The sequence below is a fragment of the Abramis brama genome (assembly GCF_963993115.1).
Source record: "Abramis brama genome assembly, chromosome: 15".
Classification (NCBI taxonomy): domain Eukaryota; kingdom Metazoa; phylum Chordata; class Actinopteri; order Cypriniformes; family Leuciscidae; genus Abramis; species Abramis brama.
The window spans coordinates 15334110-15349280 of record NC_139977.1 but is presented as its reverse complement, the minus strand read 5'-3'; the positions used below and the strand labels follow the sequence as shown (position 1 = coordinate 15349280).

Sequence of the window (15171 nt, the reverse complement as noted above, 5' to 3'; positions counted from 1 at the left end):
CATAGTGTCCCCGGATGACATATATAATTATACCTTATGCCAGCATCCTGGTATGGGCAGTCCATCTCGCCCCTGTCAATAAAGAAGAGAAGGAAATCAATGATTTGTTTCAAAGTTCTTACTGATGGGGCGGGAAGGAATGGCGAATCACATAAGAAGCCTGCCACCAATGATTATGTGAGACTAAAGGAAGCACACTACCCCACAGAGGAACACCTTTGGCAGTAAATCTGAAAGTGGAAGGAAGCACACATCATGCTCACATCATCACTACAGCTCAGATGGACAAAATCATAAACCCAGGTGGGTGCAATTATTTCTCTCATGTGATCTATATTTTTAAAGTATCAAATAAGGTTTGATATGAACACTTGCAATGGAGTTAGAATTAGGGATCAGATAGGATGTTCAACTAGTTGTCCATGAACCAACTAGTCTGTAATTAGTGAGGTTGTTAAATCCAATTAATCTTTAAAAAAAATATATATATATTTTAGCTTCATTTTTCATATTTTGTGTTAACATTGGTGAAAGTAAGGTAATTTGATTGCGTCAATTTTTTGAGAACAGAAGTTTTGCATGTCCCTAATTATAATTTTATTCTGTATATGGGGCAAAACTTTGCTTTGCAAATTGAGAGACTATAAGATAACTTGTGCAAAAGTAGTTCAGAAGCTCTGGTCTATGTCAAGCCACCTGAATCAGATCTCATGGTTTTGGACAGGGGAACCCACAGCACCAGGATGAAACATCAAATGATGCGAGCACAAACACAAGATTAAAAATACTGTACCAAAGGCAGGGGGCATCTGATGGAACCCTTGCCTCCCCACCATGTTCTCAAACCCCACTGGTGTCCTGTCAGTAAAACCCATTCATGTCAAATCCTAGCTGTTGTAAACTCATTCACACAGATCTGAATTTTCCATTCACGTGCATAAAAGGGACAGAAAAGAGCACTGTATTTATTTTTTTCCAAACAACATACACATGGTTTAATTACATACCACAGGACAAGGCTGATCAAGCCCTGGAGGTCCCTGCTCTCCCTTCTGTCCTTTCAGACCTTTCTTTCCCATTGAGCCTCTCTCACCCTGCATGGAGACATTAAGAATTGTTTGCTTTGTCAGACTGTACTCGAACAGCATACACCAGACTTGAGATTTGATTTTATAACAATATACCATAAATACAGTATTACCCACATACAAACAGTAATTATTGAAAATAAAATATTTGTTTCTCTAACCTTCTCTCCCCTGTCTCCTCTCTCCCCCTTTTCTCCTTGAAGTCCTGGGAAACCCTGTCACAGGAGAGCCATGTTCAGTAAGTAATTACTTAATATACTCAAGTGTGTAACCAATAGCACAATAATCACTTACATCTAATCCTGGTTCACCTTGTTTTCCCTTGAAAACAAACCACAATGAGAGAAGAATTAGCGTTATATGTAGGCCTAGTTCTGTCATGACAACTCTCAAAGTGTTTGTCATGGTAATGGGTATGACAATGTTGATGTGTTTGGTCTTGGCAGAATAGATCTGCTACGCTGCTGCTGCTTCTGGTTTTATTGCTGCTGCTGCTGTAGGTTATTGCTGCTACTGGAGAGCAAGTACAGGACATGTTTATGCAAATACACGACACGTTGCTGTGAGCAAGTAAGACATGCTGCTGCTGCTGTACAATATAGATTACATTAATTAACCGTAGCAGATCTATACAGGTGGAGCTGGGGAAGGTGGAGGGTTTCTGAAAGCGCTCTGCACTACTAAGGCAAATGCTACCCAAGTATTTGAAGGTTGAGCACGCAAGCTCATTGGCTACTGATACAGCAGGAACCAATCAGCTGTGCCCTATAAAGAATGATGTGATTACGAGCAGGTTGAGTTAAGGACCTATTGGGCTGCACCATCTAGAGTTTCATGACAAAACTTTGTGTTATTTTCAGATTTTTTGTCTTGTCTTTTTAAGGTGTACAAAACACTGACCTTTTCACCTTTTGCACCTGGCAGGCCTACTAAGCCATTAGACCCAGGAAAGCCTTGAGGACCCTGTGCACAACAAGCAGAATTGTATCTGTCCAGGCTTTTCACATCTATACAAGTCTTGGAATGGTTTCTGCATATTGGTTTTGTAACAAAACTTACCCGTTGCCCAGATGGACCTTTCTCTCCAGCATCTCCCTTTTCTCCTTTGACTGCCTCACCAGGCTCTCCCTGTGTTACATTTAAATTAATTTTAAACATTGTATTTGCCATGACCACAAAATGCACCAGAATGCACCTCATTACTTTAGAACAATACTTCACAGTCTCACCTTGGGTCCAGGCAATCCATGATATCCCTGGAAGAAAAAATGGTTAGTCTTCTTAGCTTTCTTTAACAAAAAGCTTCTGAACTAGTAGTAAACTGTATTCCTTACGGCATGCCCAGGGGGTCCAGGAGGCCCTGGTGGGCCAGGCAAAGAGATAATCTGGGCCTACAAGAGAGTTATCAAGATCAGTCCAGTTAAGATACATCTGGATCAGGTTTTTCATATTTTAATATGTAGAGTATGCATTAAACTCACCAAATTGTCCTCAAGCCTGGAGTCTCCTTTATCACCTTTTTGCCCTGCTGCTCCCTAAAACACCATGATACAATAACATAATCCTTGCAGTAAACCTCAGTAAACATCACATGCTATATGTTGTAAATACTCACTGAAGGCCCTGTTAGCCCAATATCCCCCTTTTCCCCTTTTGCTCCTGCTGCTCCAGGCTCTCCTGCATCACCTCTCTCTCCCTTTTGGCCCTGGATGAGACATCACACTATATAATGCAGACTGCAGTATATGTGCACGACTAAAGCCGGGTTTGCACTGTACGATTTTGGCCAGGATTTGGCCATCTGAGACAAATTTTATGAACCCCAAAAGATTCTAGACCCCAAAAAATCTGAAGTCTTTGATCGTTAGTTTGACATGTTCGGCAACTGCTGATTAATGACCATCGCAATCAAATTTTACTTCAGGCGAAATTCTGACAGTGTCAGAAGATTTGACATACAGTCCCGTAGTGTGACTTCTCCTACCACAACCGTCAAATCAACAACCAATAAGAGCGCCAAACCTGATGATGCAATTGACCTATCGGTAAGCAAATCCCCTCGAACGCAGATGAGCCAATGGCAATTGAGTATCAGTTGCACAGGCACCGGAACTCTGACATCTTTAAGTTTCAGCGCCATAGAGAAACATTGGAAGATCCAAAGCTCTCATCGGTTTTATGGTGTTTATGCTACAAAAATGGTAAAACGATGTGGCTGGGGTACTTGTACCACTGATTCCAGGTATCATGAGAGAATGGGCATGGGTATTTATGTATTGAATCACCGTACTGTGCGCGCATTAACTAGCACGTTTCAAAAGTGTGATAATATTTGCACGAACGGACCAATTATCTGCACAATACAACTGAAGCCCGGTTAATTTATTATATCAATGATGTGCTAAATAGCTAACTGTTCTCACGTCATGTACAGTAGGTCAAAAACACCCGATGGCTCAAAAACAGCCATCTGTGATCGTGACAACCTTAACATGAGGCTTCTCCCGCGTGCATAGTGATCTGTAAATCCTCCAATAGGTTAATTAGTGAGGCAACAACAAACCACCTCTTGCTCCACACACACGTCTTAGTTTTTCCCAGTTTTCTTTTCAAGATCAAATTTAACCCAAGAGATTGTTTTTGTTTGCTAGCCACCATTCCTATCCAGGGCCGGCGCCACGAGGCATTGCCCCCTCAGTTTCAATTTGTCCCCCCTCCACCATCGAACGCGATTGATTTTAATTATCGATACTTCAGCAAAAACTAATACTAGGTTCATTAAAGGGGTCATATGATGCGTTTTCATGTTTTCCTTTTTCTTTAGTGTGTTATGTAGCTGTTTGCACATGTATAAGATCTGCAAAGTTACAAAGCTCAAAGTCTCCTACTAAAAGATTTATTCTATTTAAAAAGATAAGGCTGATCCAGACCTAGGTAAAACGTCACTCGGTGGAAATATTACACAATGCCGCCCAAATGCATACGCAAAGAAAGAAGGCGTGGCAGTAGTGTTGTTGCCACCATGTCGTGGAGACACTGTTTGTTTCTATGCGAAAGCAAAAGCAGCACTTTATTTGCCCTTCCGAAAGTGGACACAATATAGGAATCAGTGGTTAAGATTTATTTACAACACTGTTCCAGAACAGTACAACCCAAATGTTTGTGTCTGTGCAGCATATTTTACGAAGGACAGTTTCCTGATGTGAACCTGGGAGAGAACCAAGGCCAACTGTGCACAAAGTCTATTTAAAAAAAAAAGGGATAATTCCAACTTTGCTGTATTTGCAGTTCAATGCAGTTCTGTGCAGTAGGAGGCCGCCTAACAGCATCTCTTTTGCATCTTAATGGGCTTTTAATAACAATTTTGTTTAATATCAAGCATGTCTTAGCAACAGTAGACTTCATTTTACATCACTCACTTATTCGGCTGATTTGGATGTTAAGATTGGCTTAGGGAGGAACGAAAGTTTACTCTATTCTTCTCCCAGTTCACTTTTATATTTCAGGAGAAATTGATGAATTTACTTGATGTAAATCTGACAGATCTGATTCTCTGAATTGTGGCCATCATGCGTTAAAGATCAACTAACATGATCATTATAAAGGCGACAAAACACATTCACTTCCACATATTTGACAATCGTAGTATATCATATAGTTCATGATATAATTAACAAATTTGTGAATATTTTAAATAAAAAGAAAATACGAAATAAAAGCGATACATCTGTCATTCAGTGTGGCTGCATGACGCGTCGGCATGGAATTAAAACGTTTTAAAATAACATTCTACAATAAAATTCACGTTGGGAGCTCAGCTAGAATATAAAGACCCTAGAATATATAATATAGATCTCTCTTCCCACCAAAAAAATAACTTGGCCCATTCAAGAATTATGAATACCCCTCCAGTTCGTGTGTCTTGGGCTGGCGCCAGCTCTGTTTCTATCCCGCATGTAAATGCAGCACAGTCACCAAATGTCACAGATTGATCGAGACGGCTTAAGTATAATCAGATTATTTAGGAACCAACCTGCTTTCCTTCAGGTCCTTGCGCTCCATGTAATCCCATTTCTCCCTGTTACAAATACATATTTGAAACGAATCTAGTAATATTCCTGCAATAGAAACTGCTGAATGTAAATGCAATTCAGTGAAAATATATCACTCACTTTTGGCCCTTGCTCTCCAGGAGGGCCTGGAGGCCCCTATTGATACAAAGTAAATATTAATACAAACAGGCAATAGGTAATTAATCACACATGATTTTACTTTTTTTCTGACTAAAATGTACCTGCAGTGCTTTGAGTCTAGCAGCCAGATCATCATTTTCTGTGAAGCCAGTAGCTCCTTTCTCTCCAGGCAAACCCTGAGGGAGAGACAGTTGGAAATGACTGTCAATAATCTGAGATGTTCAAAGAGAACAGATATGTAATGGGGGAAAAGACTTCAATAAACACTCACCTGGGGTCCTGGATCCCCAACATCTCCCTTTTCACCCAAAGGAAGAGGATCATGATTACTATATTATCTTAGTATCTGCATTTACCCAGTAAACTGACCTGAATGCAACTATATCTCATAAACACAACACAACTGCATCTACTTTTACAATTACCATCTTCTCAACAGAAAAGCTCACCTTCAAGCCAGGGGATCCATCAATCCCCTTTTTCCCCTCAGTACCTGGAGCACCCTGATCCCCCTATATACAAAAACAATGCCTGCATGAAATTATGGTTGTCTTTGTGTTTATGAGAAAGAAAAAATGTTGGAGGGGGTAAAACAATCTAACCTTTGGCCCTAAAGGGCCCTGTGGTCCAGGCATGCCGTTGACACCATTTGTACCCTTAATGAGAAAACAATTGATATTGTAACCAAATATTGTGTCAAATATTCTTATTTTTGAATAGTATATTTATCAATTTACATTTAAGCAGCCCCTCCTTGAACTGCCACCTTACCGTGGTGGAGGGGTTTGAGTACCTGAATGACCCTAGGAGCTATGTTGTCTGGGGCTATATGCCCCTGGTAGGGTCTCCCAAGGCAAAAAGGTTCTAGGTGACGGGTCAGACTAAGAGCGGTTCAAAACCCCTTTATGATGGCATTAAATCTAAGGACCGTGACGTCGCCCGGCATGGCGTAGCAGGGGCCCCACCCTGGAGCCAGGCCCAGGGTTGGGGCTCGTATGCGAGCGCCTGGTGGTCGGGCCTTCCCCCATGGGGTCCGGCCGGGCTCAGCTCGAAGGAGCGACGTGGGACCGCCCTCCCGTGGACCCACCACCTGCAGGAGGTACCGTAAGGGGCCGGTGCTTAGTGGATCGGGCGGCAGTCGAAGGTGGGGGCCTCGGCAACCCGATCCCTGGACACGGAATCTAGCTCTAGGGACATGGAACGTCACCTCTCTGGCGGGGAAGGAGCCTGAGATTGTGCGTGAGGTTCAGAGATTCCGACTAGAGATAGTTGGGATCACCTTCACGCACGGCTTGGGCTCTGGAACCACACTCCTCGAGAGAAGATGGACTCTTCACCACTCTAGAGTTGTCCATGGTGAGAGGCGGCGGGCTGGTGTGGGTTTGCTTATAGCCCCCCAGCTCACCTGCCATGTGTTGGAGTTCACCCCGGTGTCGCCTTCGGGTCGGGGATAGGTCTCTCACTGTCGTGTGCGCCTATGGGCCAAACGGCAGTGCAGAGTACCCGGCCCTCTTGGGGTCTCTGGGAGGGGTGCTGGAAAGTGCTCCGACTGGGGACTCCGTCGTTCTACCGGGTAGTGTTGCACGGTGTACCGATACTTCAAAAGTATCGCGATACTCGGAAATTAAAAACGTCACGATACCTAAATTTATCAGTATCGATACTTTAAAAAAAAACAAAAAAAAACGCCTCCCTATGGACGTCTGTGTTTTTTTCCTGACGCACGCAGCAAAGAACCTGCCGCTGTCAGTGTCATGTGACAAAACACTACAGCGAGATGGCTGCATGTGCGAGCACAAGTGGTCCACGACTCGTAGAAAAAGATGACGCGAGGAGTGACATATGGAAGTACGTTGCCTACCTTGCTCTGTTGCACGGTGCACCGATACTTCAAAAGTAAATCGGAAATTAAAAACGTCACGATTCCTTAATTTATTAGTATCGATACTTCTAAGAATGACCGCGTTCCAGATGGCCGGCGACACACTGGCTGCGTGTCGTGTCCGTTTTTATTTCGGCTCCCATGTTAACTGCCTGCGTGACACGCGTCTGGGTGCAGCTCGAGACGCGCGGAAATCGCGTGCATGCTAGAAATAGAACCGACGCCTATTTTTCATGCGACACACAAGCGTGTTGGAAGCGTTTCCAGGCAAAATAGAATAGGAAAAGATGTTTCTATGTCATTTTGACACGAATACATATTAATAAATGACATTTTGATGTTTGAAAGTTTTGACATAAATACAATATAAATGTAATTTAAAAAAGTATTATCGATTTTCAAATATTGCACCTCTTAATACAGAACGAATTATTCTGTAGCCTATTTTGCCGTCAACACTGTCGACGTTGTCTTTGCTGCTATATATTTATGTTTAACATGAAGTATAGGCCTTCCACAACTCTCTCCCCACATGTCAAATATATCACCAATGAGGCTTATCATATGTTACCAATATTAAACATTGTTTAATATAATCGCTGTTCATATTTTTATTCAAAGTTCAGAATCAAGATAAAGCTCTTATGTTTCTTATGATAAATGAGATAATGCTGCTAAATTTATAATTTTTTTACCTTGAATGTCATTGCTCTAATTTATTTTTTATATTTTGATATTTCATATTTTGTTCAAATGTTTAATATATCTGCTGTTCATATGTTCATTTATTAGTGTGTTATATGATTAGAATGTTGTCCCGGTTTTAAAATAAAGCACAGCAATGAAATTTGAGAGTGTTTCTCCCTTTTCAGGAAAAGTATCGAAAAAGTATCAAAATCGCAATACTTGACTTGGTATCGGTATCGAAACAATAATTTTGGTATCGTGACAACACTACTACTGGGGGACTTCAACGCCCACGTGGGCAGCGACAGTGACACCTGGAGGGGCGTGATTGGGAGGAACGGCCCCCCTGATCTGAACACGAGTGGTGTTCTGTTATTGGACTTCTGTGCTAGTTACGGCTTGTCCATAACGAACACCATGTTCAAGCATAAGGGTGTCCATCAGTGCACATGGCACCAGGACACCCTAGGCCGGAGGTCGATGATCGACTTTGTGGTTGTTTCATCTGACCTCCGGCCGTATGTATTGGACACTCGGGTGAAGAGAGGGGTGGAGCTGTCAACTGATCACCACCTGGTGGTGAGTTGGATCCGATGGCGGGGGAGGAAGCTGGACAGACTCGGCAGACCCAAACGTACTGTGAGGGTCTGTTGGGAACGTTTGGCCGAATCCCCTGTCAGACAGATCTTCAACTTCCACCTCCGGCAGAGCTTCGACCAGATCCCGAGGGAGTCTGGAGATATTGAGTCCGAGTGGACCATGTTCTCCACCTCCATTGTCAACGCGGCCACTCGGAGCTGTGGCCGTAAGGTCTCCGGTGCCTGTCGAGGCGGCAATCCCCGAACCCGGTGGTGGACACCAGAAGTAAGGGATGCTGTCAAGCTGAAGAAGGAGTCCTATCGGGCCTGGTTGGCTTGTGGGACTCCTGAGGCAGCTGACGGGTACCGACAGGCCAAGCGGACTGCAGCCCGGGTGGTTGTGGAGGCAAAAACTCGGGCCTGGGAGGAGTTCGGTGAGGCCATGGAGAAGGACTATCGGTCGGCCTCGAAGAGATTCTGGCAAACCGTCCGGCGCCTCAGGAGGGGGAAGCAGTGCCCTACCAACGCTGTTTACAGTGGAGGTGGGCAGCTGTTGACCTCGACTGGGGATGTCATCGGACGGTGGAAGGAGTACTTCGAGGATCTCCTCAATCCTGCTGTCACGTCTTCCATTGAGGAAGCAGAGGCTGAGGGCTTGGAGGCGGACTCGTCCATCACCCGGGCTGAAGTCACCGAGGTAGTCAAGAAACTCCTCGGTGGCAAGGCACCGGGGGTGGATGAGATCCGCCCTGAGTACCTCAAGTCTCTGGATGTTGTGGGGCTGTCTTGGCTGACACGCCTCTGCAGCATCGCGTGGCGGTCGGGGACAGTACCTTTGGACTGGCAGACCGGGGTGGTGGTCCCTCTTTTTAAGAAGGGGGACCGGAGGGTGTGTTCCAACTATAGGGGGATCACACTTCTCAGCCTCCCCGGGAAAGTCTATACCAGGGTACTGGAGAGGAGAATACGGCCGATAGTAGAACCTCGGATTCAGGAGGAACAGTGTGGTTTTCGTCCCGGTCGTGGAACACTGGACCAGCTCTATACCCTCTCCAGGGTGCTGGAGTGTTCATGGGAGTTTGCCCAACCAATCCACATGTGCTTTGTGGATTTGGAGAAGGCATTCGACTGTGTCCCTCACGGCATCTTGTGGACGGTGCTCTGGGAGTATGGGGTTCGGGGCCCTTTGCTAAGGGCTATCCGGTCCCTGTACGACCGGAGCAGGAGCTTGGTTCGCATTGCCGGCAGTAAGTCAGACTTGTTCCCGGTGCATGTTGGACTCCGGCAGGGCTGCCCTTTGTTGCCGGTTCTGTTCATAATTTTTATGGACAGAATTTCTAGGTGCAGCCAGGGGCTGGAGGGTGTCAGTTTTGGGGACCATGCGATTTCATCTCTGCTCTTTGCGGATGATGTTGTCGTGCTGGCCCCATCAGACCAGGACCTTCAGCATGCACTGGGGCGGTTTGCAGCCGAGTGTGATGTGAAGCGGCTGGGATGAGAATCAGCACCTCCAAATCCGAGGCCATGGTTCTCAGTCGGAAAAGGGTGGTTTGCCCGCTTCAGGTTGGTGGAGAGTTCCTGCCTCAAGTGGAGGAGTTCAAGTATCTTGGGGTCTTGTTCACGAGTGAGGGAAGGATGGAACGGGAGATTGACAGACGGATCGGTGCAGCTTCTGCAGTAATGCGGTCGATGTACCGGTCTGTCGTGGTAAAGAAAGAGCTGAGCCGCAAGGCGAAGCTCTCGATTTACCGTTCAATCTTATGTTCCTACTCTCACCTATGGTCATGAGCTGTGGGTCATGACCGAAAGGACAAGATCCCGGATACAGGCGGCCGAAATGAGCTTTCTCCGCAGGGTGGCTGGGCGATCCCTTAGAGATAGGGTGAGAAGCTTGGTCACTCGGGAGGAGCTCAGAGTAGAGCCGCTGCTCCTCCACATCGAGAGGGGCCAGCTGAGGTGGCTCGGGCATCTTTTCCGGATGCCTCCTGGACGCCTTCCCGGGAAGGTGTTCCGGGCATGTCCCACCGGGAGGAGACCCTGGGGAAGACCTAGGACACGCTGGAGGGACTATGTCTCCCGGCTGGCCTGGGAACGCCTCGGTGTCCCCCCGGAAGAGCTGGAGGAAGTGTCTAGGGAGAGGGAAGTCTGGGCATCCCTGCTTAGACTGCTGCCCCCGCGACCCGGCCCCGGATAAGCGGAAGAAGATGGATGGATAGATGGATGGACATTTAAGCAGTTAAGCATGTTCTGCTTTTAAGCATGTAATTGTGCTGTATTTCTTCAAAATAAATGCCATTTGGTGCTTGCAACATAAATTTTTAATTGTGGCCGAAGTGTCCAAATACTTTAGGGACCACTGTATGTGATTCGCATATGTTTGTAGACACACACAGGCATATTACCTGCATGCCAGGTGGCCCTCTTGGTCCCTGTAGGAAAAAATATATAATTTATATTACAGAAGCCAGTATGTAAAGTCACCCTCATTTATGCATCATCACTTTGAATTTCATGAAGTTGTACATTAAAGATTCAAAATATGAGTATATTTAAGTAAACAAAAATACATATATAAAGTTATACCTCATTTCCATCTTTTCCAGGAGGACCCTGTTATTTAGAAAGCAAAGAGTCATATTTAAAGAAACAGGCATAGGCTTGCTCTGTTGACTGTCCACTAGATGTAAGGCCTCTTTAGATCTATGATGTTTAACATAGTATAACTACTTCAATCTTTTATTTTCAAACATATCATGTGAAAAAAAAAAGTTAAGATGATCCAAAAGCGTATAAATTATTTGATACAGACAGCAGCTCTGAAGTGTGGCAGGGCTATTCTGCCAATAGGTGTAAGTTTGGAACACACCAAAACAACAGTCACAGCGGCAGACAACAGTCAGACATTTCTGGCAGACATCCAGTAAGCTTCCAAGGACATATTCAAGCCAGCTAGAGATTCAAAATTGAAGAAATACCACCTGCTGAAAATCTGATTAATTTGTAAGACATGTATCCCTACAGGCACTCGATAAGTGCCGCAGCACAATGTCTGTCATGCTCCACGGCACTTCTGAGAAGGACAAAGGCATGGCATCAGGACTAATGAGGTGGTTTCACTGAAGCATATATAAACACAATTTGAGACACAATAACAGGAAATGGCCTTTGAGCTTCTTGACCCAAGAACATCTGCTCCCAATATGAGGCAGAGTGCAGGGTGAGAATTTTTGCCCTTCAACACTGCACTATTATTTGTTTGGTTTAGATCAGGGTTCACCAATCTCGGTCCTGGAGGGTCTTGCAGGACAGCGGCCCTCCAGGACAGAGATTGGTGAACCCTGGTTTAGATGGTAGTCTGAAAAGGAAACAAAGTGCATAACATGTTGGGATAAACTGGCTGAGGAAAACAGGGCATTTACTACAAATGCAGAAACCATCAGAGTTACATACTCCAGAGCTGCACATCAATAGCCAAGTATCCTGCATCACAGAATGTTATATAATGCATTACTGAAAACAGCATGTTGAGGCTTCATACAGGGGCGCGGGAAGTGGTGGTGCTGTGTTTTCACAGGATTGTAAATGCAATTGAAATTGTTCTGCCTTTTATGTTTAAACTGAAGTCAGACAATGATGGAGAGACTCAAAAAGAAGTGACAATATGTAGAATGCAACAGGACGTTTCTGAATGGTTGGATGATGAATTTATCTTGCTGATGTGGAGTTAACTATCTTCAATTAGCATATTCTGTCATGATAATCTATAAAATTTCTCGAGTGGGAACTGTTGTAAGATGCTTACAGAGTGACATGCTATTGCATTTGTGTTACGTACTGTATTGCATGTAAAAAGACGGATGGGACAGCTTGAGCAGACTCACAAATGTGCTATACTACAACAACTCTTCTTCTTCTCAACATGGACTGCGTGTTCCTGTGGGCAGGGTTTATGTAAATGTTAGGGTTGGTGATGTCACTAACCCTGGAGGAATGTCGATTAGTCCCTACCAGCCGTTGTAGTCCTTAAAAAACAATATCTTCCTTTGAACTTTGAGCGTTGTAACTTTGCAGATGTTGTTTATGCTCAAACAGCAACATTACACACTAACTAAAGTTAGAAAAGTGAAATCATAATCAACCACCCCATTAGGTTTTTTAAAGCATACGTGGAGAGTGTGATGTCATGTTGTGACCGTAGCAGTGCGCGTAGAAAGAACTAATCCGCTCTTCTCCTAAGCGCAAGTCCACCTTCGGTGTTTTGTAAGCAGGCAGGCTTTTTGTTCATTTTTTATTCCCTGTTGCTGTGCAGGCTGTTTTATTGTATGTGACAGTGTAAACAGTTTAATAACCCTTTTATTTAAAGGCTTATGTCCCGTAGAACGTTCTTTTGCATTACGATTGCGAGTAGTATCAATATTGTCAAAAATGTGATATGCAGTCAAATGTTCCAGTGTGTATGCTGTTTAAATGAGTGTTCTCATGATACAATACAGCCCTGCCCCGCCCCACCCCGCCCCTGATGATTTATGAAGATGGAACGTAAAACAACTGCGATTCTGTATTCTAAAAACAAGCGTCACTATTAATATTGCTCAAATTTGTTGTAAAATATTTTAATAAACCCCAGGTCCTGTCCTACACAATTTGTGCATATTTTAAACCAAGTCACTTTGATTTGGGAGCATCTGCCAAGAACGCAAGTGTAGAAGGAAATGCAGTGTGTCTGAACCCAACACTGAGCACAGGGTTCAGCTCAGTGAGAAGCTACACCTGGTCTTCTGAGCAGGGGTTGTCAGCACAGTGTGACTCATATATGAGATGCAACAGCTGTAGAATGAGTGAGCTCAGTAAAGACACAGGCACAAGAGATCATGTGAGATAGAAAGCAAGTGTCTCACCGGCTCTCCTGGGTGGCCCTGTGGCCCATCTTTGCCTGTGTTTCCTGGAGGCCCTCTGGGACCAGGTGTTCCTGGAGGTCCTGGGGGACCAGCCTGACCTTGATCACCCTGCAGAAAGAGAGACAGAACAAGTATTTTTGAATATTGTCTTTGAAAAGAATTTCATTGTTGCTTCTGATCCCCGTAGTCTTGAGGTTACTCAAATAGGTCATTTACTTTGCCTGCAGACTAATTATGCTTCATGTTTCATCCAATCGAAAGATTGGATTCGGTATTCAGATGCAGCATGTAAAATGTTTATGGGGCCAAAGCTTCAAAGAGCTATCTATAAAGAAATGTATTTTGTTCCTCACAAAAATTGTCTCGTTTAACATATTAAGATAATGCAAGACACTACTGCTAAAAAAAAATCCAAAAAGCTATTTTGGCTTGATTATTTGCTGTGGTCTAGCAAACATGTTTTCGTAACTATTGTCAATAAACACAACAATTACCCTCTGTTTGAAATTCAAAGCAGGAATGCAACACAACATTGTAAACTGCCAAATTTGCTAATTGAGGACAAAGACACAGAAGAAATGGAGAAAAGGAGAAAAGCAGCAAGGCATGCACAAGTCTGGCTCTACCTTTAGAAGGTGCCTGTGAAAAGTGTGATGGTCAGCCGTAGCCGAGAGAAAGCCATGCTCATAGCGATGGAAGACCATCTGACAGCAGAGGATGGATAATGAGAAAGATGGACAGAGTGCATAAGAAACAAAGCAGGGATGCCAGTAATCACAGCTGGAAAAACAGACATTCAGCCTGCGCAGTCTTCTCTCAGCATAAGGGTTTGTGGGAACAAAGGAGAAGTGGAAAAAAATAGTGAAACAGAGTAAGGTATGAAGGCACAGATGTTTGTGAACATGGATGGCCACATGTGTCAGGAGATGCAGGGATGATAGGCTGAGAGGGACAAACCTTAACCGTGAGAATCTGATTACTGAGCAGGCCTGCAGAGGCAGCGTAGGCCGGTGGTCCCTGGGAGGTCAGAGGTCATATAGAAGAAAACGGAGGCAGGAAATGACGTAAGGGGGAAAGAGGAGATGATTTGGAGAATGACACTGTTAGGATACATATAATGGAGGGTGATGACATCTCGCATTGTAATTCTGAGCTTCAACTTGAAATTGAATCCTGTGAAAGTTATTCTGGCTATTCTTCTGTTTTAAGAAACCAAGCCCATAAACCTTCTGGATATGATTAACTTTCAGTGGGTGCACATGGTGATGAGGTTTATGTTTAGAGTTGCGGTTAGATAGGTCTTCAATGCATTCATGAAGAAAGGCTACTTTTTCCCTGGAGAAACTTTTTCATGATTTTCCTTTCTCACAGATTGTCAAGGTACGTACTCTGCAGGAACTGTACTGAAATGGTGTCGAGAACAACCACAGCATGCCTAGATTTCTGCACTGTAAGCAGAAAACAGGTACTTGCCCATGCACAACTTGCTGCCATGATGCTAAGTTGATTTTCATGGTTTCTGAGATATTACTATGCAGTTTCTAAGTAGTTTATAGTTTGTTGCTTGGGTGTTCTGAGCTTTTTCTATGTTGTTTTTAGAGATTTTCTGGGTGGCAAGTCTATGCTATGATCTCAATATATCAGTAAGGCCTTGACTAAAAGCCTTCAAACTTCAAGACTTTTCAAACTTTTCCCCAGAACTTTTAAATACGTCTTTGTCAAGTCAACATTCAAAGTTTCTCAGTTTCTTCTTTTCTAATTAAAATGTGTAATGTGACTTTCTTTAAATTTCAATTCATTGCAATTCTGAATCCTGTTTGCAACCTCAATTCAAATTCAGGAACT

At 44.0% G+C, this 15171-nt stretch overlaps 1 protein-coding gene across 1 annotated transcript in view; it reads right to left on the bottom strand.

Moving 5' to 3' along the window:
• The window catches only part of col23a1b (collagen type XXIII alpha 1 chain b), a 94227-nt gene that overhangs the window by 1028 nt on the left and 78028 nt on the right, over window positions 1-15171 (bottom strand). The window contains 20 exon segments of the mRNA XM_084137162.1: window positions 34-72; window positions 1008-1094; window positions 1250-1303; window positions 1383-1409; window positions 1989-2051; window positions 2148-2216; window positions 2318-2344; window positions 2423-2479; window positions 2570-2623; window positions 2704-2793; window positions 5122-5166; window positions 5261-5296; window positions 5383-5457; window positions 5553-5579; window positions 5731-5793; window positions 5884-5937; window positions 10831-10857; window positions 11012-11038; window positions 13327-13434; window positions 14284-14343. Of these exon segments, the coding sequence (XP_083993288.1) occupies window positions 34-72; window positions 1008-1094; window positions 1250-1303; window positions 1383-1409; window positions 1989-2051; window positions 2148-2216; window positions 2318-2344; window positions 2423-2479; window positions 2570-2623; window positions 2704-2793; window positions 5122-5166; window positions 5261-5296; window positions 5383-5457; window positions 5553-5579; window positions 5731-5793; window positions 5884-5937; window positions 10831-10857; window positions 11012-11038; window positions 13327-13434; window positions 14284-14343 (1089 nt within the window).